Below are 22,680 nucleotides of genomic sequence, written 5' to 3'. Positions count from 1 at the left end.
TGTGCAGGGCGGCAGCAAGCAACGGGAGCTGCTGCGCCACAGCTCTGTAGGGTGTGAATAATCTATATGACCTTAGACAGGTCTGTGATGCATTATGAAAATATAAGCATGCTTAAGCCTCTAAATAGAGCTAATAGGGGCAGCACTGGGAGGACAGAGGAAGGCATCGATAGGCTGAGCTGGGGGTGCGGGAGCCGTGGCTCCGGCGCTGGAGCTGTGCCGCATTGCCGTCTGTTGCTCTGCGATGGGGGAGCGGGCCGGGGAGACTCAGGCCCGATTTGGGACCAGAAACTTCTGTCGGGGGAGCTCCGGGCTGCCAAGTGCATTGGGCAGCATCAGGGGAGGATGGGGTGTGACTGGGGGCAGACCCCGGTCTCCTCGGTGCTTTCACATCCCCAGCTAACGCCGAGGTTTGTCCCTTCTTCCCCAAGCTGGGCGGTGATGCTGGGAGGGGGCTTTGTGGCTCGGCACCCACCCAGGGGTCTCCTCTGGGTGCTGCCGCTCGGCCCCCAGCCCAGTGCGTGCTCTCCATGGGGATGAATCCTTCCCTGGAATACCACGCGGCTCCAGACCCGAACTGCCTCTCGCACAACGGAATTAGGGTGGATGGGAACATTTCCTGTGGCTCTTCTTACCGGGACCTGCGCCTCCAGACTTTGATAGCTCGCCTAATTTCCTGTGATGGAGACGTACTTCATCTAATTTCACTCTGAAATGCATTGATTAAATCAGAACTGCTGGGAGATTTAAACTGAGCCGCTGTGGCCTGAACTTAACTGCAGGAGGTTTACCTACCTTTATCCTTCAATGTTAATTTGGTTTTGTGAGGATTCCTCGTGAAATGAGGTTTTGCCTGGCACTGAACTGCTGCTGCTTTACCAATTTCCTTCTCCGGCCTCAGCCTCCCATCGAGGCCGTACCGAAGCCTCCTCTCAGCGTGGAGCTGGGACATCTCTGCATGGAGTCTGACGGGGGGAGGCGAACACTGGGGCTTCGGTGGGGGCACAGGAACCCCCCGGGGAGGCTGCTGGCGAGCTGCCCCCCGACACCCACAGCGGGGCTTCCTGCGCCAGGCGATGCCGCGGGCACCCCGCTCCGGTGCTGGGGCAGTGACCGTCACCGCCTCCTGCCCGTGTGTCCCAGCCCTGTGGCCACGTTCTGCCAGCGACTCCCCACCAGCCAACACTGCCAGAGACCCTCAGCCCCCCTGCAAGTCTTCGCTTTTGGAGTTTCATCCCACGGACGGGGCTGCTTGGAGCGGCCATCGGAGCGCAGGGGGAGGTGGAGGCCTCCAGCGCTAACCCCGAGCGCAGGAGGATGCGGCACTTCTCCGGCGCTTCCTCAGCGCTGCTGAGTGATTCAGCCTTTCTGGTACCAAGCAACAGCAATAAAAGGAAAAGAAATCCGGCTTGGCTGGGGATGGATGCGCAGTTGCATGGAAATAAGCACCCTCCAGGCACCGCCTGGCCCCGAGGAGCACGGCCCCGCGCCCTCCGCCTTCGCTAGCTGCGGGGGAGAAGGTACATGGACTGCAGCGAGGAAAAATGAAATGAAGTTCGTCGCTCACAGGAGTCGTCGTTTCCAACTCTGATGTGGGAAATGTCTCGGCATGACTGGGAAATAACGTATGGGGGGAGGTACAGCATGCAACGCCTCGTGCTTGAGTTCCCTCCGAAGGTCTTGCTCCCATCTCTGGTTTCCCACAAGAGGTGTCACAGCCCCAGAGCTGTATTTGTGCTGCTGCAGCTGCTGGGGCATCCAAACAAGCCCGCACAGTGGCTCCAGCAGTGCCCAGCCCTCCATGGAGCCATGGGGAGCCGGGGTCGTCCCTTGGCACTGTCTCAGGGGGACCCTCGCTGGAGCGGGTAATGAGAACAATTTGCCCTTTCCTAACGAAGCAAATGGCTGGCGGCGAAGAGAGCAGAGCCTCTGCCGTGGACCTGCCGTTAGCCCCAGGCCGGGGTGGCCGGGGACAAGGCGTCGCTGCCGCGGGCGGCAGCACATCGGGCGCGGGAAGCCTTCCTTCTGCTGTCCGGGGGCGGGAGCATTGCAAATCCCACGGAGCTCCGAGTTTATCGCTCAAAATAAAGGCTGAGTAAAAGCTGCTTCAAGAACAACATGTAGTCAGAGAGTGGTAACACGGTTCTTGCAAAGGGAACGTGACCTGCAAGAGAAACGCAGGCGTGGACCTTTGAGAGGGAACAACCAGAGCAGTCAGAGTGCGTGTGCCCTGACGTGGGAGGACACGGGAAAAGAGCCTGCTGGCGCGGGTCCCCGGGGAGGTGGAGGTGAGAGGCTGCCTCAGGACGTGGCCCAGAGCAGCAGGACACCTGCAGGTGCCTGCACTCGGTATAGGCAGGAGTGTGGGTTTGCAGAGTTTGGGTACGGTCTTTCAGCAATCAGGCTGACTGTACGTCCCTTTCTGCAGCACCCCAGGATGTTCGGGCGGAGATCTCCATGATAAACGCTCCGGCAGTGGTTTACAGCTCTATAAATAGGGAATGTGAATAGCATAATGGTGGCTTCCGAGCTGTACATAAAGCTATTGTTGGTCGGTGTGGGAGAGCTGATGGATTGTCGCTCACAAGACGACACTCAGGGCTCTCGAGAGCAAGCAATGCAGATTTATGTTGGCGTTGGAGTGCGTTTCCCTTGGATCATGGAAGCGGCCAGGCTGGGGGGGCAGCGCGGCGTCCCCCGAGGCTGGGCTGGCCCTGGAGCTGTCCCGCAGCCGAGGCGTTGTGTCCCCCCGGGGCGCGTTTCTCTAATTGCCGTGGTCCCGTGCGTGACCCCATCCATGCTCCCCGGGCTGCCTCTGTCCGCAGTAATGAAGCGTTAGTTAATTGCCATGGATTAGGACATCCACTTAAGTACCCAGTGCAACGTCGGTGATTGATGCCGGGGAGCCAGCAGCACGTGGCCGCGTTCCCACTTGTGCCTCGACCCTCACAGGGCTCTGCTCCTTCCCCTGCAGAGGGGCCTCGGAAGAGCAGCTCTGTGCGTCTCGAGCTCCAGCCGAGCCTGGAGTGGCTTTGCATTAAACAAAGAGAGCATTACAATCCCAGATGTTGGCGTGCATGATTTTCAAAAGAGCTTCCAAGAAGAATAAACTCGTTTCCTACAAGTAGTTGCCTTTCGTACGCTTTCTTATTAAGTTTTCTCTGGGAAGAGCGGGGATGTTATTCACCATCTTGTTTCCTGGTTTTGTAAGAGGCTCTCTACTCCTTTCGCATCCTCTCAAGCGAAATATGCAGAACTCACTGTGTCAAAGTGACATGTTCGCTGGCAAAGTAAGTGCTGCTCATTTTGACGGAAGAGGATGGAGCTGCTTATTACAGGCAGTTCCTTGCGGGTGCTGTGCACAGGACACCCTGTGCAGGATGGGACCCTGCAGCCCCCCAGGAGGGGACGTGGTCCCTTGGTGGTCCAAGCCCTGTGCGCACGGGGCTGCTGGCACACGGATGTGCGCTGGCATCAGCTCAGGCTGTCGCTGCATGCTGCTAATTAATCCTCTCTGTCTTCAGGTGTGAATAACTTTTGGCCGAGGTTGCTCTTATGAGTGTTGATGCTGAGGGATGAGTTTCGTCTTTTTTTTTTTTTTTTTAATGAAGAGAAGTGTTTCTGCAGGAGTTTCTGTCCTGCTCCCACGAGGACATCAGCAGCGCCGTATGCAGCAAACAGGGGGTTTCTGGGTGACCTGGGGTGGGCATGGGCAGGGGCCGCCTTTCTGCTCTGTTGCAGAAAGCCGAGATGACACAGGAGATGGAGTGCATCGCAGAGGGTTACAGAAAGCAGCAAGGGGTGAGAAAAGTCTCCTTGTCATTGCCGATCTCCCTGGCTGGGACCTTCATCTGCTCTGGAGATAATGCTTTGAAAAGTTTAATCTCTCTTGCGAAAGGGATTTTTTTTTTTAATGAGATGCAAAGCACAGTGATATCTGACTCACTGGCAATTAGCCTCCGGAGGGTGTATGCCCACAAACAGCACAGTGTTTTCTCCGTGCTCGCTGGAGAAGGGCCGCTGGTGACTCATGTTCACCTTTATCCTGCAGGATCGCGCTGCTGCTCCTGCTGCTGCTGCTCCTGCTGCTCTTCGAGGTGTGGCTGCGAGCCGCTGCTGTGCGCGCACCGAGGTGGCCGTGGCAGGGAGCACTGCTCTCCTCCATGGAAAAAGCAATTGTTTGGTGCTAAAAGGGGATTTAAACCTCTGTATGAAAGGATCAAGAGTCTTTGCCCTGGATTTCATTCTCGCTTTCTATTTCTATTTCCTTGCTTTCTATTTTGGTTTTGCTTTTTCTCCGTCTTTTCAGCCCATTCTCTTTTTTCCACTAAGCAGGTCCAGCCACGAGCCTGTTCCCGCAGCGCCGGCCCCCGTGCCCAGAGCGGGGCAGCCCCGGCGGGGATGTGCTCCCTGCCTTGCACCGGGATCCTGCTCTTGCTTTCTCCCAGCTTGTGTATTGACTTTTGATACTTTCAAAGCGTGCTTCGCTTCTTCTATTTTTTATTGTATTTCTTGCTCCATAAAAGCTATCTGTCTGTCTGCTTTTAGTGGTTTGATTTCTCTCATCTTCTCCATTTCTGTAGTGGTTATTGCATCTTTTGAAATTCTTTACACTTTCCCTTTGTTCATTTCCTCGTACAACTGCTGGGGTTTCATGATAGACTGAGCATCCGTGGGCTCGCGGGGCCACCTGGGAGTTCCCATGAAGAAAGCCAGGTTTGGATCTTGATTACAGCGGTGTAAATCGAGAGCAACCCCATTAAATAGCACATCGTGCTGGCTCTGCAGCCCAGTTTGGTTGGGCTTCCCAGGGGAAGCTGGACACCTGGGGAGATCTTCCTGACGAATCACGCTGGCAGATATTCTTTCCTTGGGTATTTCTCACAGTGATAATGTTTTCCTTTATTTGGGATATCTCGGCGGGCAGAGCTGTGAACTCCGATGCGCCTGTTCCTGTGAAGTCGTATTGTGTTACAACAGTATAATGAACCCATTTTAATTATTTTGTTTTAAAACTCGTTAAGCTGCTACTTAATGCATACTGAGCTAACTTATCTTATTTTTTTTAGATCAAAGTGCTTCCTGTGTACGCTGTAATGACACGCCTGAGCACATTAATTTAGAAAACAAGATAAGTGCTCCGTTATTTAGCGGGGAAGCCGTGGTTCCCTGCAGCCTCGTGCTGGCCATTGCCCAGCCCCGAAAGCAGCCGCTCACTGCCCCGGGGGCTGCACAGAGGCGTCCCGAGCTTCGGGGCCGGGCAGAGCATATCAGGACTGGGGGCTGCGGCTGTTGGTGGGGCAGAAAGCGCTTTGGCATTAAAAAGTGCCATAATCAGTAGTTTACACCATGATCTGGGTTCATGGAGGGCCTTTCAGAGATGGGGTAGGTTGCAGTCATCACCGTCTCCTGAAATCCCTGCACCTCTATGGGAGTGGACTGGAGGAGAGGGAATCCTTCCAGCACACCTGCCCCAGCCTCGAGGATTGGGGATTGCTGCAGTCCCCAGATTTGTCTGGTCAACTCAGCAGCCTCCTGCCACCGGGGAAACCCCAGCTCCTGCCTCCCCTGCAGGGCTCTGGGTTTGCGTCCGGATTTCACACGTCGATGCCTTTATTTTGTCGGACTAAAAGGCCTGATCGTTCCCCGGATAAACTGCTTTGTTCGTGGATTGATTCTACAGGGGATAAACGTGTGGAAAAGGAAGAAAACTCGTGAGCGAAGCAGGGAAATGACCTCGTTCTTCGTTTATGGCTGTGGGGGAAATGCATGTTCCCATGTGAGCCCACATCTGGAAGCCAATGGACCCATCCTGGCAGCTCCGGGGGCTGGAGGAGCGCGGCACCAGGGCGTGGGGGGGGTCACGGGGGGCTCTGGGGTCCCGTTCTCCTCCCCATGCCGGGGTCTGGTCCGGTGGGACCGGGCTCGCAGCTGAACTCCGCTGTCCTTATTTATTCTTCGCAGCATTAGGGATAATCTCTAAGCTCCCGGGTTTACTGCTCTCGTACACGTGTCGCCATCCCTTCCTTTCGGCAGCACCATTTTGTAAACGAGGAGCGGTGATGCGGGGCCACGCGTGTGCCAGCCCAGTGCTGGGCATCCCAGCCCCCGCTGCAAGCCGGGGGCTAAGGTGAGAAGTCCTGCCCTTGGGTTACCCAAGGCTAGATCTGGACACAGGAGTACAAGCAGCGTTAGATGGAAAGGCAAAATAACAAAGAGCTAATTTCCTTAGTTTTATGGATTTTTATTTTTCCTGAAGAATGGGGCTTGAGACCGTGACTCTTCTAAAGGATTTTTGGTGGATTTGGAGATGGCATTGGGAGAAACTTTCCAGCAGGTTGTATCTGAGCTGGAGCTCTTGCTTCTGCCTGATAGCCAGCGCTGGTGCAAAATCCTGGCGGGGAGAGTGAAATAAATGGGAGACAGGTGCAGGTTTTAGCTTGAAAGCCAGCTCTCACAGCACCCCTTTGTCCAGGCGGGACAGACGGCGAGTGTTACTGCAGACAGTTTGATGAAATGCCCTACTGTCCAGCCCCGCCGCGCTAAATACGCGCAGTGTTTGAGGCTGCGTTGGCAGAGGCGCTGGCAGAGTTTGCGGGTTGCAGATCCTGGGCGCTGCCTGTGCCAGTTTGTTCCCTCGTTGCTGTACGTGCACCTTCTGTGGGTCGGCAGCAGCCAGAGACCTTTCTCCGTGCTTTATCTGCTGGGCTGGACGCTCCCCGGCACCTGAGCCGCTGCCGCATCGACACCTGAGGAGCGGGCACCAAGGGATGCTGAAGCAGGCGAGGTCGTGCGCAGCTCGCCTCCAGGCTCTGCTTCTCCTGGCTTCACGCAAGCCTGCTCCTCGCTGCTGTAGCAGCACACCCGGGGCAGTGCCGGGTCCTGCCGGGGGCAGCTCTCGGTGCCCGTGACCTCTGCAGCAATGAGCCGAGCTGCTCGGAGCGGAGCAGCTCCCCGGGGGGCTCTGTGGGAGCCCCTCTCCCGGCCTCGTGGTGTTCGTCAGCTGAAGCCGTGGCCTCTGACTCTCAGGGCAGGCAGCTGCCTGGCGGTTGTTTTCTGTCGGCTGGCTGGATGCTTGTCAGAGCAGCAGCAGGTGAATACCGGAGCTCAGGTTTTACACAGAAACTTGCTGAAGACGTTTCTCTGCCTGAAGGCACATGCTGGCTTCCCCGGCTTCTCCCCCGCCCGCCCCCAGTGCTTTTCAAATCCTATCTGAAATAATCCCACACGACCGGGTAAAACAGCCTATAACAGCTGCTGTGTCCTTGTCAGAGCCAGTCAGGCTATGCCGGAGATCTTTGGTGGTGTTCGCTACCCCCGTGCCAGCCGTGCTGGGGGCTCCCCGTGCCGGCTGCGCTCCTGCCCCACAGGGCACCCTGCATCCTGTCGGCATGCATCGAAACGTTTGAAAACGGGGGCTGAAACCCACGCAGGGTGGAAGGGAGGAGCACCAGGAGCCCTCTGGCACAAGCTTGGGTTTAGGTGGCACAGACCCCAGCAGGGGCAGTGCCGTGGCCTTGGGCTCGACCTTCCCCAGGCGCTGGGAGGCCGGGGCCCAGCCGTGCGAACAGACGGGGCCGCGGCACCGCCGAGCCAGCTCCGCTCCCTGACAGCCTTGGCAGGGTCTGCACCTACCGTATCAGCATGTTGGAGATACCGCTGGGTATTAATTACGCCTTCCCCGCTCGCTGCTATTCAGATGTTAAAATTACTTATTTGCAGCTGGGTGAGCTGAAGGCAGTTGCGGGAGGGCTGTGGATGCGAGCGGCCCCGCTGCCGCTGTCCGGCCTCCTGCTGGAAATGGAATCGCGCGTTGTAGCTGTGAAACCGTGCCACCTAAATGCTATGAGAGCCTGGGTTTGGGGCATGCTGCTGTTCCCCTGCTCAGTCGGGTGACTGAGGCTCCCCTGGGTGTCCTGGCACCGCTGGGGGTGTGCAGCCTTTGCCCTGCACGCACGTTGCTCCTCGGGGGCATGCACACCCCAGCACCGGGGCTGCTCCTTCCCCAGTCCTGCCCCATTTCCAGCAGGAACGTGCTCTGTCTGCCTGGCTGCGAGAGCCTGGCAGTGGGAATTCGGTGTGCTTCACCCCCCGCTAATTTTCTTCTGTAATAAATCCCCTCTCTTCCACCACACGAAGTGTTGTCAGTTTAATTACTTGTGGGGAGAGGGGAGAGGGAAGGAACTTAGGAATTGTTTTAAATACCACTTTTATTAGTATGTAATCCTGAAGCTCAGTTCTGTAATATGAATAGGTAGTGATGTGGCACGTTTAATTTACCTAGGTGCTACTGTATGTCAGCTTCCGTGCCTTAATTCCCAGGCCCAGCTTTAAAGACCTTGGCAGCCATGTTTTCCTAAATTTGTAATTAACTTGGAGGGATCTGGGGCTCCAGACAACGCGTTCCCAGCTCGGCCAGGCCGGGCAGGGCTGGGTTCACAGCGACGTCCAGGCATTGCCCAGGAGTGCGGCGGAGCAGGGGGCTGCTCCCAGCGGTGCTGGGCACGGGTGCTCTGTGGAGCCCTGATGGTGCTGAGCCCACACGTGTCTTGTCATCTGCCCATGCATGGGAATTTGCTGCTTTCCTCCCCCCAGCCCATCCGAGGGGCCTGTTCAGCCCCAGAGTGCAATGGCGCTCCTCTATTTCCATGGCAATGGCTTGTAGCTGTAGCTCACGACAAAGGACAGTCGCAGCGCTGCGGGGAGCATCGCGCACAGAACCGGGGCTGGGGAGGGGAAGGGCTGCGGCACGCACCAGTGGCTGCAGTCCCCACCTGGGAGAGGGCACGCGGCTGCAGGCAGGTAGCCTGCTGCCCTGGGAGCTTTCCCCTCTCGTCCCTTTGCTCCAGCATGGAAGTCACCCTCTGAGATAAAGCAGCATTTTTTCCTTGTGAAACCAGGGAGTTCTTCTAAATAATCTTGTAATGTGTGGTGACCTGAACGCTCGTGTAGGACGCAGAGCTGCACTGGCAAAGACTTCCAGGAGCCAGGCACCCAGGTCCGTGCCACAAGGATGCTGCACCTTGCCTGGGACGAGCCAGCATCGCCCTGTCACATCTGCTTGTCCTCCTGGCAGTCGTGGGAATATTTTTGTCTCTGTATTGCTTGCTGTTTGGAGATGTAAAATGCTCGGTTCGTAAATCATCAAAACAAGGACATAACCTTGATTCCCTGTGCAACACCAATACATTACCTAACATGAGGCATGAAATGGAAGAATGGTTCCATTTGTATAATTCTGCATTAAAAATCAGCCTATTCTGCATTTACGGCTGCCTGTGAAGTGTCTCCACAGTCATGGGAGAAAGGGGCCGTTTTTGGAGAGAAAACAAGTACCTTATGAAAGGGATGCAAATCAGCACCTCTGCCTTGCTGCCCTATAGATTCACACTCGAGTGAGTCTTTTGAGGCTTCAGTGAAATGGGTTATTTGCAAATGGCTTGCAAGCTGCTGACAATTTGTATTTTGCAATTTGTCAAAGCCACTCCGTGGCCCTGATCCTAGTTAATTGCTTTGACAGATGACCAAATTCAGGGATTTCCAGGCGTGCAGCACGTAGCCTGGTTTTGCAGCTGCTGGATTAACCCACCTCCCACCCGCGGGACCAGCGGTGCAGGGGCCTGTGTCCCCGGACGGTCAGTGGGACGGGGACATCCCCAGCACGCCAGGGAGCTGCAGACCTGCAGAGGGATTTTGTTCCCGTGTGGCTGTGCCCTTCCTGCAGGAGCCAACAACATCAGGTGGCACCTGAAGAGAAAGGGCAAGGGAGCGTATGCAGCCTAAAAACATTTTGCCTTGGAGCAGTACGAGATGTTTTCCCTTCCCATCATGTTCCTCCTCCTGTTCACCAGCCACGCTGGATCTCCCTGCCTTCCCCTCCCGCACACAGGGATTGGCACCAGGAGCTGGCAGCGGCTGATTCCTGAAGCAGCATCCCCGCAGCGCTGGGCTTCAGGGGCTTTGGGACAGCACAACTACAGCCCCTGCCCTGTGCTCCGATGGCAGCTTCTTGGGAAAGACCCGGCTGTCACCAGGGGCAGTGCTGACACCCAACACCCAGCAGGCATGAGAAATGGCAAGGTCGAGGTGGCACCGAGCCGCATGGGTGCCCGGGCACCCTGTCCCCGAAGACGCGGCACTGGGATGCCACCAGCCCCAGGCACACTTGGGCTCGAGGCAGTGCGCCCCATCACATCGCTGGACCTCGTGCTGCTGCAGCCACCTCTGCCCTTGGGGCGCTCGTGCCAGGCTGTCTCTGCAGATAGAAATGCAAAATAACGTGCACGGAGGGCACAGAAGGGGGGGGTTATTCTGATTATCCTGCCTGCTCTCATCTTCCTTCATGTGCTTTGTTTTTCATACACATTTCTGTCCAAACTCCATGATGCAGTTGGAGACTGCTATGCCGCTGCATGCAGCTTCGTCATTTGAAAAGCAGCACCTAACCCCTCCCTGCTCTGTACTGGTTTGGAAACATAACGTAATTAATTTTCTGCGCCCGTATGGACTGGGCACGTGCCTCAGAGCTGCAAAGGTGTTCCAAGAGCCTCAGCCTCTGCATGCCGGCAGTCCCTGGGGAGAGGCGTCCCTGCGGGTCTCTGAGCGGCGGCAGTTCGGCTTTTACAGCTGGGAAAGTGCTCAAAGGGAATTTGGGGCCGGGTCTGCCAGCCCCCTATTTCATGTGTTTGTGAGGGAGGCCCAGGAACAAAGGTGGTAACGGCAGATCAGAGAGAATCCTGAGATTTGAGATTTGAGGTTCGTCCACAATCTGGGAATACGAATGAGCAAAGCATTTCTCTTGCATGTCTTTGATTCGCAAAATGCTCGGCAGCTTCTGGCTGTAAATGAAGCTTCAGAAGGGTCTGGGTATGGCCTTGGTGTGTCCCGCGGGCAGGAGCTGATGGGAAGAGCCCCAGGAGGAGCCCTGGGCACGACAGCATCTCCGGCACAACGTTCCCAGCACGAGAGCGCAGCGAGATCAGACCCCCGTGCCCCCTCGAATTAATCTGCTTCTGAAGTGCCAGCTTCCCTGCCCTTCAAAGCAAATGGCTGCATCTGAGAGGATTTACAAAGGGATTTTCATACTGGGGAGAAAGTATCGTACAAGGCAGGCAGTGGGGCTGTAAGGAATGCTCTCAGCACCTTCCACGTTGGTAGCGCCATCACCTTGAAAACGGAGACAATTTCTGCTCTCAAGGTGCTCAGCAAAGTCGTTGGAGTTGAAAGACAGAAAATCCCCGCAAGCACGGGATTTAGGCTTTTCTGCCAGGCTGGGCAGGGAGACAGCCAGCCGGGAAGGAACAAACTTCCCCGGCAGGGGCTGGAGGCTGCGAGCAAGGCGCTCGCTGTGAGCGGGGCAGCAGAAGCCCAGGTGCCCCAAAACGGCCCCAAACCTGGCACCAGCCCCGGGTCCAAAAGCAGAGCAGCGAGGCTCGTCTGGATGCTCTGGGTGATGCCTGGGCTGCAGTGCTTGGGTCTGGGGGTCTGCAATGTGGGAGTTAGTGCGGGCTGTCCTGAGCTCAGCTCAAAGTGCAAAGGCTGCTGGTTTCTCCCCCTCACTGCTGTGCCTCCAGCTAAGGGATTTAATCTCGCTAGCGAGTATTTGTTGTTGGTGTCTGGGTTGTCCCTTTCTAAAAGAGCAGGGGAAAAGGGAGGGAAAACAAATGACTAAATATTTGTGTGTTTTTATTTCTGCCAGGAAATTAAACTGGCTAATAGTCCCATTTAACTTGCTCTGGAGAACCTGTCCTCTGGGCTGCTGGGGCAGTGCGGGGGCTGATTCGGGGGGCTGTGCGGGGAGAATCACCCTTCTGGAAACGGAGATGCTGCATGGAGAGGAGCGTGCTCGGATGAAATGCTGCGTGTCCCGGAGGGGTTCGCACCCCCACGCCCCTCCAAGCCAGGGTCCTGCCCTCATGGCTCTGGGAGCACCCGGCTGCAGGTCCTCGTGGGTGGTCGTCTGCTGGGCGGGATGCTCAGGAGAAACCAGCAGCTCGCCTCCTCCTGCTCGTCCCCACACTATTAATGCCCTGGGGACGAGGGGTTGGAAAACCCCCGCGCCTCCCCGCGTGCCCATGGAGCCCACCTCCCCCAGCCCCGCCGCCGCGCCTCCTGCGCTGCAGAGCTGCAAGGAAACCTAATTAAAATCCGCATAACAGGCATGTAATTATTCAAGTGTTTAACCCAAGTTTTGCCTCTGACGTACTGACACCAGTAATTTCACAACTAATTGTGAAGCACAGGAACGCGTGCCTCCTTCTCCCGTTCTCCTCCTGAAGCCGTGGGGCTCCAGCAGGGCTCCGTGGGGGCTGCTTCGGCGCAGAGCTCGGCTGGGCGCTGCCGTGGTGGTCAATGGTCCCCGCAGGCCCCGCGTGCAATCACTGTAATTATCGGAGCGGTTTCATTGAATTCAGTCAACTGCTCTTGTACTCGCCGTTAAGCACACGTAAATATTTGTAGGAGTTTCTCTTACTGCGTGAAAATACGGCCTGCTCACCATCCATTAAGCCACGGGAGCGGATTTGTGGTGCACGGGAACAAAGGCTCCTGGGCGAGGAGGCAAAGAAGGGATTCCGTGGTTTCAGATCTCTCTGCTGCTCTTTTCTTTGCTTAACTGCCTTGCCAAGTTTTGTTGAACTTTCCCTTGAGTTTGAAGGACATTTCAGGATAACGCTCTCATTCACCTCCGAGAAGGGAAAAGAAATAATTGCCCACGCTTCTCCCGGCTTTCTTTGCAATGAGGAAAATGGTAGAGGGTGAGGGAGGGGGTTGTGGATAGTCAAAGCCCTGGTCTCTCGAGGATGCGGTGAGCGGTGTGAGGGACCCTGCCGGTCCCTGTGCAGGTCGTGGTGCTGCAGCCGTCAGCACCCTTAGCAGTAAGTTCCTGCGGGTGCTGCGAGCAGTTATTGTTCCTCTGCCCTCCGCTTTCCGCCTGGCGAGATGCGGTGCGTGCAGTCGGAGGAGGATTTGTGCCATTTGACGCATCAGCAAAGATCGTAAGTCCTCCGAGAGCCGTGCCTCAGAATAGCTGCGCCAGCAGCGAGTTGCTCACAGCCGCCTGCGACCAGCAGTGACTTTCTGCTCGCGCCCCCTGAGAGCCGAGCAGAGGCTTACACCCGGCTTGGGGTGGGTGGGCACGGGGGGTCCCTAGGGGCAGCATGCCGGGAGCATCGGGCTCCTGAGGGATAGCCCGGGCTTTGGACAGGCCCGTTACCAGGGCGAGGCAGGACCTCCGGGGTGGATGCATCCCCGTGCTGCCCCGTGGAACACTTCTGTCACCCTCAGCACCGGCAGGAGGCCGGGTTGGGGCCGGGGGACATGTGGGGAGCGAGCTGCAGCCCCCAGCCTGATCGGGGGTGGGGGACGGGGGCTGCTCCCACCGGAGCCCCGGGACCGCTCGCCGGCGGCCCCGCTGCGCTGCCGCATCCCCAGCGCCGCTCTGCGCGCACCGCGCTGCGTTGCCTGGACGACGCCGACTCCCACACGCTGCTATTTGTGCTGAAGGACACTCTCTCTTCTCCGTCGTTGCAAAAGCCTCGGAAGATCGCGTGCCACACGCAATTCCTGCGTGCTGACCGGCCTGGCAGCCCCCCCTCCCCCCCCCCAGGAGCCGTGCCTGGGGCCGTGCCAGCCGGCGGGTGGCCGGGGCCGTGGCTGGCATCGCCCCAAGGGCTGCGGCAGGCAGGTGACCCCCCCCACCCTTGGGGTGCTGTCGGGGACAGCCTTGCGCTGCCCCAGAGGAGCCCTGGACGTCCCTGCCCATCACCAGAGGCTCGGGGGCCAGACCGAGCCTGGGGAGCGATGCCAGGAGCGAGGAACGCCCCCGCCTTTGGGCATCACCTGGTGGCACCGTGCTTGGGCTCAGGGTTTCTGCATGACCCGCACGGATGCAGGGGCTGTGTTCTGTGTGCTGCATCTTCCCCGCGTCCTCCCAGCGTTGCAGGGAGCAGCCCCGGGGTGCTCGGGCATGGCCCGTGCTGAAGCCAAGCCCCACGAGCTGAGGGCTAGCCAGAGCCAGCCGTGGTGCTGCAGAGTGCTGGGGCTCTGCCACCGCTGCTGCAACTTGAGAATGTCATGAGCAAGCAGGAGGAAATAGGACGAGGGGAAAAATCTGCTTTCCTCTGGGAGCTGCCAATCCCAAGTACTGAGGACCGGTATTTTGTCTCTGAGAAGCTAAAAGACAACAGCTGGGATTCAGCGACAACCAAGTTTGGGCTGGTTTCATTTTCCTTCTCCTCATTCAGCGGCTATTAATAAAAGTGCATCATTTGCACTGCTTTCTCCTGGAGGACCAGACCGGCAGCGGAGAGGTTTTGGTGTGCGCATGTGCGCGCATGGGTGCTGTGGGCGTGCTGCTCGGGGTGTGCGTAGTGCTGGGGAGGTGCCTGGCACCCCTCCTTCCTCGCAAGGAGAAATTTCAAATCGCATCAGGAGTTGAGTTAAGCGGAGGCTGAAATTGAGCCTGGCGTGCCGCTGGGGTGACAGCGGGGCTGTGAATATTGCTGAGGTGATCCCACGTGTGATGCTCTCGATGGAAGCCCGACCTCCTGGCTGCTCACCGGCTTTGCCCGCGGAGCTGCCGGCACGCAGCACGTGGGGACGTTCTTTGTGCCCAAATCCGATTACTTCTGCCCCGTGGGTTAGCGTGTGGCTCGGCTCCCAAAATCTCACAGGGGACAGACCCACGACGCTAGCTCAGGAGTGCGAACCCGCACCTGCCCTCCCTTACAAACCCGTGGCAGAGGCAGTTTCAGCAGGAGCAAAGATAGCTCGGTGCCCCCAGCGCAGCCGTGCCTGGGGGGATGGTGCTGCCTGGGTGGGGCACTGCACCCGGCCCAGCTGGCCTCTAAAAAAATGCACCAACAATGTATTTTGTGTGCCTTTTTTTTTTTTTTTTAACGTCTTGAAATTTTTCCTCCCCCAGCCTGAACTATTTTGGTTTATGTTGTTTGTTGCTGGCTCTTCCCCTTCTCCTTCTGCGCTCTTTCCGTGCATCGCCTTTTTCCTCCCCAAAATAAATGCTGTTATGCTTTGAAAAAATAGCCAATTAGGAAGAAAAAAGAAAAATGCTTTGAGCAGAAAAAGACCGCGCCTCAGAGTATCCAGGTCATCTCCATTGGCTTCATTTGCTCACGCACGGAGGGAGTATACAATTCTTCTGTCAACCAGATGCACATTTTGTAGTGCTACCAATGACTTTACGGGGTATAGTGCTGTGGAGGATTAGTCTCTTTAGCCATATAAAGCTCTCATTAACTCCTCCTGAGTTCGACAAAAGTCTTTCTTGTGTAAAAGCCGAATAAAATGGAGTAAAGATTTTTGGGCTTTGGCCTATTAATTTTTTTTTCTGAAAAAGCAAAAAGCCCTGCATATCTCAGGCATTTTCCTTCCGTGAAGCACTGCGCTTCAGGTGAAATAACATCATAGGGGAAGATACGAGTTAGAGCAGAACTTCTCAAGGTAAGACGTAACTGAGAAAGAAAGAGGGATTTGACATGAAATAATGGTGGCACTTTACATCAAAGCAAAATTTAAAATAATTAACCTGCTGACAGTTCAATGCGATTTCCAGCGATTCCATTTATCCACAAAGAGCGCAGCTGAGCGGGCTGCTCGTCATTCCCTGCCACGCTGGGGGCTTCGCTGGGGGAAGGAGCAGCGCGGGCGCATCCCGCGAGGCAGGCGCGCGGCCGGGCGCGGAGCTGGGATTGCAGGCGGCGCCGCGCCGCACACCCGGCCCTCCCCGCGCCCGGGGAATAGCTGCTCCTTTTGAGTCACAGCGACCTGATTAATAAGAAGTGGGTTACACACGCAGAAGCGAGCGTTCGTGCGCTCTCCCGCACTAACTCATTGACTGGTTAGTGCCGCCGCCGCCTGCCGTGGGCTCGCACGAGGCGAGATCGCATCCAGCGCTCGGTGCCGGCACGGTGTGGCTGCTGCTTGTGCCAGTGGGTTCCTGGGCTTTGTGCAATCAAATGCAGGCTGCCGTGCACGCACATGTCCTCCACCTCCTCCCGCCTCGCCTGTGCCCCTCTCGCACCTCAAACCCCTGAAATGAGGGACGGAAACATCCCCTGGGCCAGCTCGGTGGCTGCTCCCAGTGTTGGAGATGGAAGGACATCCATCCACGGCTGCTCTCCCTGCTGCAGCCGTGGCTTTCACGCAGCTCTCGGGATCTGTGCCGTTCCGCTTTGGCAGCGGGAAGGGGAGTGGGTGGCCAGGGCATCCTGCATTGTCGTTGGGGGAGCGCTGCCTGGAGCACGAGGGGGTGGCAGCGTCCCCTCGCAGCGCTGATGGGGCTGGGGGGTGTCACCGGGTTGGACATGGCCGGGCTGCAGGGTTTCACTCCCCACCTTAGGAAGGGGGTCGCGGAAAGCCGTCTGTTGTGCCAGCCGTGCTCTTCCTCTCTCTAACACTCTCCACTGTCTGTCCGCAGGTCAGGTTGCCCGCTAGGAAGCCATGCTTGGATGTTGATAGCCATGTTCCACCTCGCCATGGACCTCGCCAGCTGTGAGCCCGTCGGGGTCCGGCTCTCGCCGCGGCCGGCACACCGGCACAGACTGCCCCGCGGCGCACTGTGGGGCATGGGCGGCGGCGAGGAGCCGCGGCGCCCCGTCCCCCCCTGGCCCTGCACCCCCCGCTCCCGCCGGCCGCCCCCCGTCCCCCTTCCCCGCGCCAGGAGGCAGCTGCGGGGCCGCGGCTTCGCCCCCCGGGACGGGCGGCCCACGGCGCTGCCCGAGGTCATCGTCTGGGGCCCCACGGGCGAGGAGGACTCCCTGGAGAGCAGCACGCTGCCCGGCGCCTTCACCACTACCGCCGCCACCACCGCCGCCGCCACCACCACCACCACCACTGCTGCCACCACCGCCGCCGCCGCCACCACCGCCGCCGCCGCGCCGCCCCCCAGCAGCCCGGCTCCCACACCCGGCGGCGAGGCGCCCCGCGGCAGCCCCAGCCGCCCCAGCACCGCCGAGCCGGCCGCCGGCCATAGCAGTGGTGGCAAGGACGCCCGCCCGCCCCGCGGCCTGGGAGACACCTCAGGTACCGTCCCGGGCACCGAGCACAGCGCCTGACGTTCCCATGGGGTGGGGTGTGCTATCCTGTACCGCGGTGCTGGGGGATGCCCGACCCTGGAGCGGGATCAGCAGTGCTTGTCTGGGTGATTGGGGTGGTTTGTCTGGCCATTTGGGGTGGTTTGTATGGCCAGTTGGGGTAGTTTGTCCGTCTGTCTCGGCTCCTCTGCGTGTGCCAGAGGCTCGGGGTGCATCACGGCTTGGGTGCTGTGCTCTGCTCTGGATCCATCCTGAAACAGCCCTGGGTAGCGGAGGCAATGCCGGGGTCTGGGTGCGGTGCTGAGCGGCACAACCGAGCCTCGGTGCGCGGCGGAGGCTCGCTGGGGATGGCAGATCCATAGCCAGGGGATCCTGGCACCGGGGTGTCGTGGCACGGGCTGCCATTGCGGAAACGCCGCCCGACTCTGAGATGAGCGATTTCAAATGAGCGCTTGGGAAACAAATGGAAGCTCTGATTCATCACTTTTATCTGAGACATTTTCTAGCAGCTTTCTGTATTCTTCCTATTATCAGTACACATCCACAAACCATCTTCCGTAATCAAATTTAGTGCAGCAGTCAGTTACTGTAATACGTTCCACCAGCACTATTTGCTGCATGGACATGGATGAGAAAGCAGGTTCCCATTTATTTCAAATTATATTTGTTATTACCAGTATTAAACTGTGGGATACTGTTATACAGTTTACAGAATATATTCACTGTGCATTGACTGCTTTTAGCCCACAGTGATTTTCTAGTCAAAGCGAAAAGGAATTTTATGATCTGATCTTAATCCTGATGAATTTATCTAGCACGCCCTGCTTGGGGGAACGGGGAAAAACCAACCAGAATGTTGTTCCTAACTTGAAGTTATTTGTGGCAGCGAAAAATCGCCCAACCCACACATCTTTTTGCTAATAAATAAATAAATAAATAGAATCAGCTGGATGAATTAGCCGTGGAGCACTGATAATTCCCAGCACAAACCGCCGGCAGCCTGACGTCCCTGGCGGGGTGCTGAGCCTCACGGCCCCGCGCTGCGGCATCGCCCGGCCCGGATCCCAGCCTCCAGCACAGCCCCAGTGCTGTGGAGCTGGGAGCTCCCTGGGGGCTCCCACTGCCGCTCTGAGCTCCCATTAGGGGCTTTTCCAGGATCAGAGCTTTTGTTAATGATCTTCTTTCCACTGAATGGTGGATACAATAAATTCCTTTCCTGGGCTAAGGGACCTTCTTATCTCAGTCTATCCGCTCTAAATTGAAAAGTGCCTGAGCTCCAAATTTGCTTTTGTTGCCGTTATCCGTGCTAAGCACCCAGGAAACCTCCAGCAAGGTCTTGGAGGGGAGCACAGAGCCCTTTCTTGCTCTACATCAAATCCCAGCAAGGAAGCTGCTTCGTCAGAGCGAGCAGCCCTGGTGAGCTCGTTCGGGGGGAAGGCTCCGTCACGAGGCACAAAGGCTCAGGATGGGGAGGAAACTCCTGTGCTGTGGCTGCGTGAGAGAAGACGACCAAAAGCTCCACCAGGACTGCTGCTGGGGCAGGCAGGACACCAAGGAAAAAGGCGTTTAACCTCTTACTTAAAGCCTGTATTGCTGCCAGCTAACGCCCCATGGCCAGCCTGACCACGGGGTGACAGCTCCTGCCAGGATCCCGCTGCTCCATGGTTCCCTTCAGGCACAAAATGGCAAGAGGGAGCCGCAGGAGGTTGGGAGCAGCGTGTTGGTAGAACCGGGGTCCCCCTCAGCCCTTCACTGTGGCAAGGAAGTGGCCAGCAGCATCCCGAAGCGCTGGCCACGGTGCGCACGTGGAAGCCCATGCGTCGTGCGAGCCCTGCTCCTCTCCGTTACATAAGCTCTAGCGGCTGGAAGTGTTTGTTCTCTGCCTGGAAAAACATATGGCTACAAATTAGGATTAGGTAACTTGTTTGTACTCTCGATGTGCCTCAGTGAACATCACAAATCGCTGTCCTGCAGCCCTGCGCGGCGGCGCCGCCGATGGTACGGGAGGGCGAGGTGCGGAGGCATCGCGCTCGGAAGCTGCGGGCCTGCAGCATCCCCGGGCCAGGGCCTTCACAGGGGCTCCCACGAGCTCCCAGCCCACCAGCAGCACCCTCGCTGCTGTCCCGTGTGGTCTCGTACGCAGTCGGAGCGGATCAGCTGCTGTGGTGCTGGTGGAAGCACTGCTTCCCCCCTGCTGCCCTCCCTGCGCGCGCCTACAGGGAGCTGCCGCGGTTCGGGGGACAAAAGCTTTCGCCTTCCCTTGGTGTGGGATGGCGGCTGAGGATGGGGACGTGAGTCAACAAAGTGACTGGGAGGAGAATGTTAATTCTCTCCAGAAATGCTTTTAGAAGCTGGGAGGTGCCATCGCTGTGCCTTCCATCCACCGCGTGCATGGCCAGGAGGCCCCGTGCCCTGCTGGCAGGGGCAGCGAGGACAGGGGACCTGGTGGGGACCTGGTGGGGGCCTGGTGGGGACCTGCACACTCGGCTCCCGGCACGGCACCGCTTCCCATGCTGGCAAACGTGGTGGCATTCGGTTAGGCAAGCAATTACAGCAATCTTGCTCAGGTTTTCCTCTCGCCCCACTCCTTCTTGGTTAAGAAGAGAGAAAAAATAATAAGAAACAATCTTTATGTGACTCACCAGCAGAAAAACAAGCCTAAAAATTTCAGTGGAATAGCAAAAATCCTGCTTAGGAGGAGAAAAGATAGACAAGTGATTGCTTCTGGTGTCCAAAAAAGAAAAAAGGGAGATAGTGCGTGCAGCTCTGTTTGTGGTGGGTGTTATCGTGCAAGATTATTTTTTTTTTTTGTAGCAAGTAAACTGAAAATCAGGTGTGTTTATCCCTGTGCCACCTATGTCTGCTCAGCGCCTGGCAAGAGTGCTGATGGCAGTCAGATGGGGACTCAATATGTTCACCCATGCGTAGTTTATGCTTATGGTTTTCGAAAATGTGCTTCCTTTTTTGGGGGCTGTCATATTCATTTTACGATGGAGCATGTAAGGAGAGAAATAATTAAAATTCCATAGTGCTGCGAGAGGCAAAGGTTGTAACAGAGCTTTTGTCGCCGTGGTGGCGCGGTGCTGTCTGCAGGCTGCTGGCCTCCGCAGGAGCGAGGATCTGCTCTTCCTACTGGCTCAGCCAAAAAAAGAAAAGGAAAAGCGTGAATCAGGGGCTGTCGAAGTTTAAGCATGAATTGCACTCGCTGAGTTGTCTGAGGCCTTCCTTTCAGTATTATTAGAATAAAGCCATCTTTAATTAAACCTTTAAGTGCTTTATAAGGCAGAAGACTTTATGTGCCGTCTGCTGCTCTTAATGGTTATTTGATGGCCGGTGCGCGGTGAATTTGGCATCGTACTCTGCACGCAGCATGCTCGTAATGGAGCTCGTGGTGGTGCCAGTGGGCACCTCCTGGTGCATGGCCGGGGTCGTGGGGTGACGTGGGGCTGTGTGGGCATCCAGACCACCATCAGTGGTGCTGAGCTGGCGGCTGCCCCCAGCACCCCCTCCCTGCGCACTGGCTGGGAGCGCAGCGTGGATAAATGATGGCGCAGAGACGTGCGCCTCCCCACCGGGAGGTGACCCTGCCTTCAAAAAAGAGGGTACGGGAGAGGGGGCGCTGGATGCGACGAGATAGCGTGTGCGAAAGGCTTCAAAGGAATTAATTAAAGATAAAATGCATTTAAAAGAAAACCCTGGGCGGCTGGGAGGGAGCTGCTGCTTTGATCCACCGTGCAAAGGCGTCGGGAGCCACCGCAGGCTCAGCCCTGCAGGGGCAGTGACGGAGGAGCCGGGGCACGGGGCGTTCGCTGAGCGAGCACCCGCAGGTGGTATGCCAGTGTCCCCTCGTCCTGGCCCTGCCCCACCGTGTCACTGGCACCCCGGGTGGCTGGGCTCCTGCCCGGAGAGGCAGAGCAGGGTCCTCTGCTTTGCGTGCGGGAGGTGCCCGGGGCCGGGTGCCTCCCCGAGGAGGGGGCTGTTTGTGTGACCCCCACATCTCACCATCTGCAGAAGAGGAGCCCGAGGCAGCACAGAACGGCTGAATATTTATCAGTTTGGACTTGGTCTCTTTGGAGTCATTGCTCCCAAAGCTGTCCGCAGCCGTGGCAGGGGGCTCCAACTGGGCTGTGCAGAGCGGGCAGGGCAGGGACCTCGCCGCAGCCCCCACCCCTGCTGCCTGGCACTCCCACCAGCTCCGTCTGTTTGCCTGTGTGCAGTTAATGAGGTGCAGCTGAGCAGGCACAGGCTGACAAGCCTCAGGACGGAGCTGCAGAGCCAGCAAGGGCTGGGATGTGCTGTGGGGAGGCTGCGTCCCTGCCCCTCTCCTGGCCTTGCATTTGGGGCCACGAGCAGGATTATCAATTATCAATTCTGCAGGATTATCAAGCTTTCAATTGAAATCTGTCCTCCAAACCTAAAATAGCTTCTGCCGAGCTGGAGGCGAGGCCGCGTTTTGTCAGGCAGCCCATTCGCCATACCTGCAGGAGGACTCGTCGGGGCCAGTGCCCAGTGGCGGGGCCAGGCAGTGCCCTGGAAAGAGAAAAATCAGGAAAATCCATCTCTTCCCCTGTTACCCCAGAGGCACAGTCGTTGTGTGTCCCACCCAGCAGTGTGTGCAGGGTCCCCGTGTCCCCACCAGCCTGGGGTCTGTGTCCCCTCGCTGGCACAGCCGGGGACCCACGGTGCCGCACCGAGGGGCACTGGTGAGGCAGAAGAGCCAGGGCTGGTGCTTGTCCTGGGAGGTTTCCAAAGGAGGCTTCTTAAGGCCACGCATCAGCTGCACAAGAGCACGGTTTTCCTTAAGGGTGGAGGAACTGGGAGGTGAGGATGGCACCCGAAGGAAGAAGCTCGCGTGGCTGCAAGCTGAGCCTTCTCTGACGAGGGAGAAGGGGCTGCTGTTTTCCCCGGGATTAGCAGATGTTGTGCGTGCTTGTGTGCCTTCACCCACGTGTGGCGAAATGAGCCAGAAATGCTCCTCTCCTGCTCTCAGAAATATTTATTGCTTGGTGATATTTGCTGTAACACCTGAGCAGATAAGTCCCAGTGTCTTTAGCATAAGCCTCTAGGATCTTCTTTCTTGGCACGAGTATTTCCAAGCAGCAGCAGGATATTCTTCTCCTTTCCACGGTCCAACTCAAAATACCAGGAGGTTTCCAGGAACTGTAGCTTTTTGTTGCTGAAGAGCCGCATTTTAACTCAGGGATTATTGGTGCTCCCTCGGCGGGGTTTCGAAGCTGAGCGGGGTGGTTTTGCAGCCCTGGCCCCGCGGGGCTCCCCGGCAGGGCTGGGGGCGTAGCATCCCTGGGACAACCCGGGCTCTGCTCTGCTCTGCGAGGGGCTGAGGTGTTAGCAGGAGCCGAGCCAAGGACATTACCCAGCACACCAGGTCAGCCCTCTCGTTTATTGGAGATTATTTTTCTTAAAAGCTATTAAGCAGCACTGTGGATAGAATTATGGCAAAATCACGCTGATCCCCCCTGGGAAAAGGCTATTTGTGGCTGCGATTGCTACGGAACGGTCACGCCACTCTCCCCATTGAATTTTTCTATCTGAAGGCATTTTTACAGGCTAGATGAGACTTCTGGGGATCGGGAGCAGCATGAATCTTGAGAACATTAATGCTGTAGCC

General features: G+C 57.3%; 1 protein-coding gene across 2 annotated transcripts in view; it reads left to right on the top strand.

The window, feature by feature from the left end:
* Positions 1 to 22,680, top strand: part of AJAP1 (adherens junctions associated protein 1) — a 46,564-nt gene that overhangs the window by 3,749 nt on the left and 20,135 nt on the right. For both annotated transcript variants that reach the window (XM_040533617.1, XM_040533618.1), the window contains exon 2: positions 16,436 to 17,040. In XM_040533617.1, coding sequence (XP_040389551.1) covers positions 16,436 to 17,040 — 605 coding nt within the window. The remainder of the gene's footprint in view (positions 1 to 16,435; positions 17,041 to 22,680) is intronic.

The sequence above is a fragment of the Cygnus olor genome, chromosome 21, assembly GCF_009769625.2.
Source record: "Cygnus olor isolate bCygOlo1 chromosome 21, bCygOlo1.pri.v2, whole genome shotgun sequence".
Taxonomy (NCBI): domain Eukaryota; kingdom Metazoa; phylum Chordata; class Aves; order Anseriformes; family Anatidae; genus Cygnus; species Cygnus olor.
The sequence above is the reverse complement of the archived record's forward strand: the minus strand, read 5'-3'. Positions and strand labels throughout refer to the sequence as shown.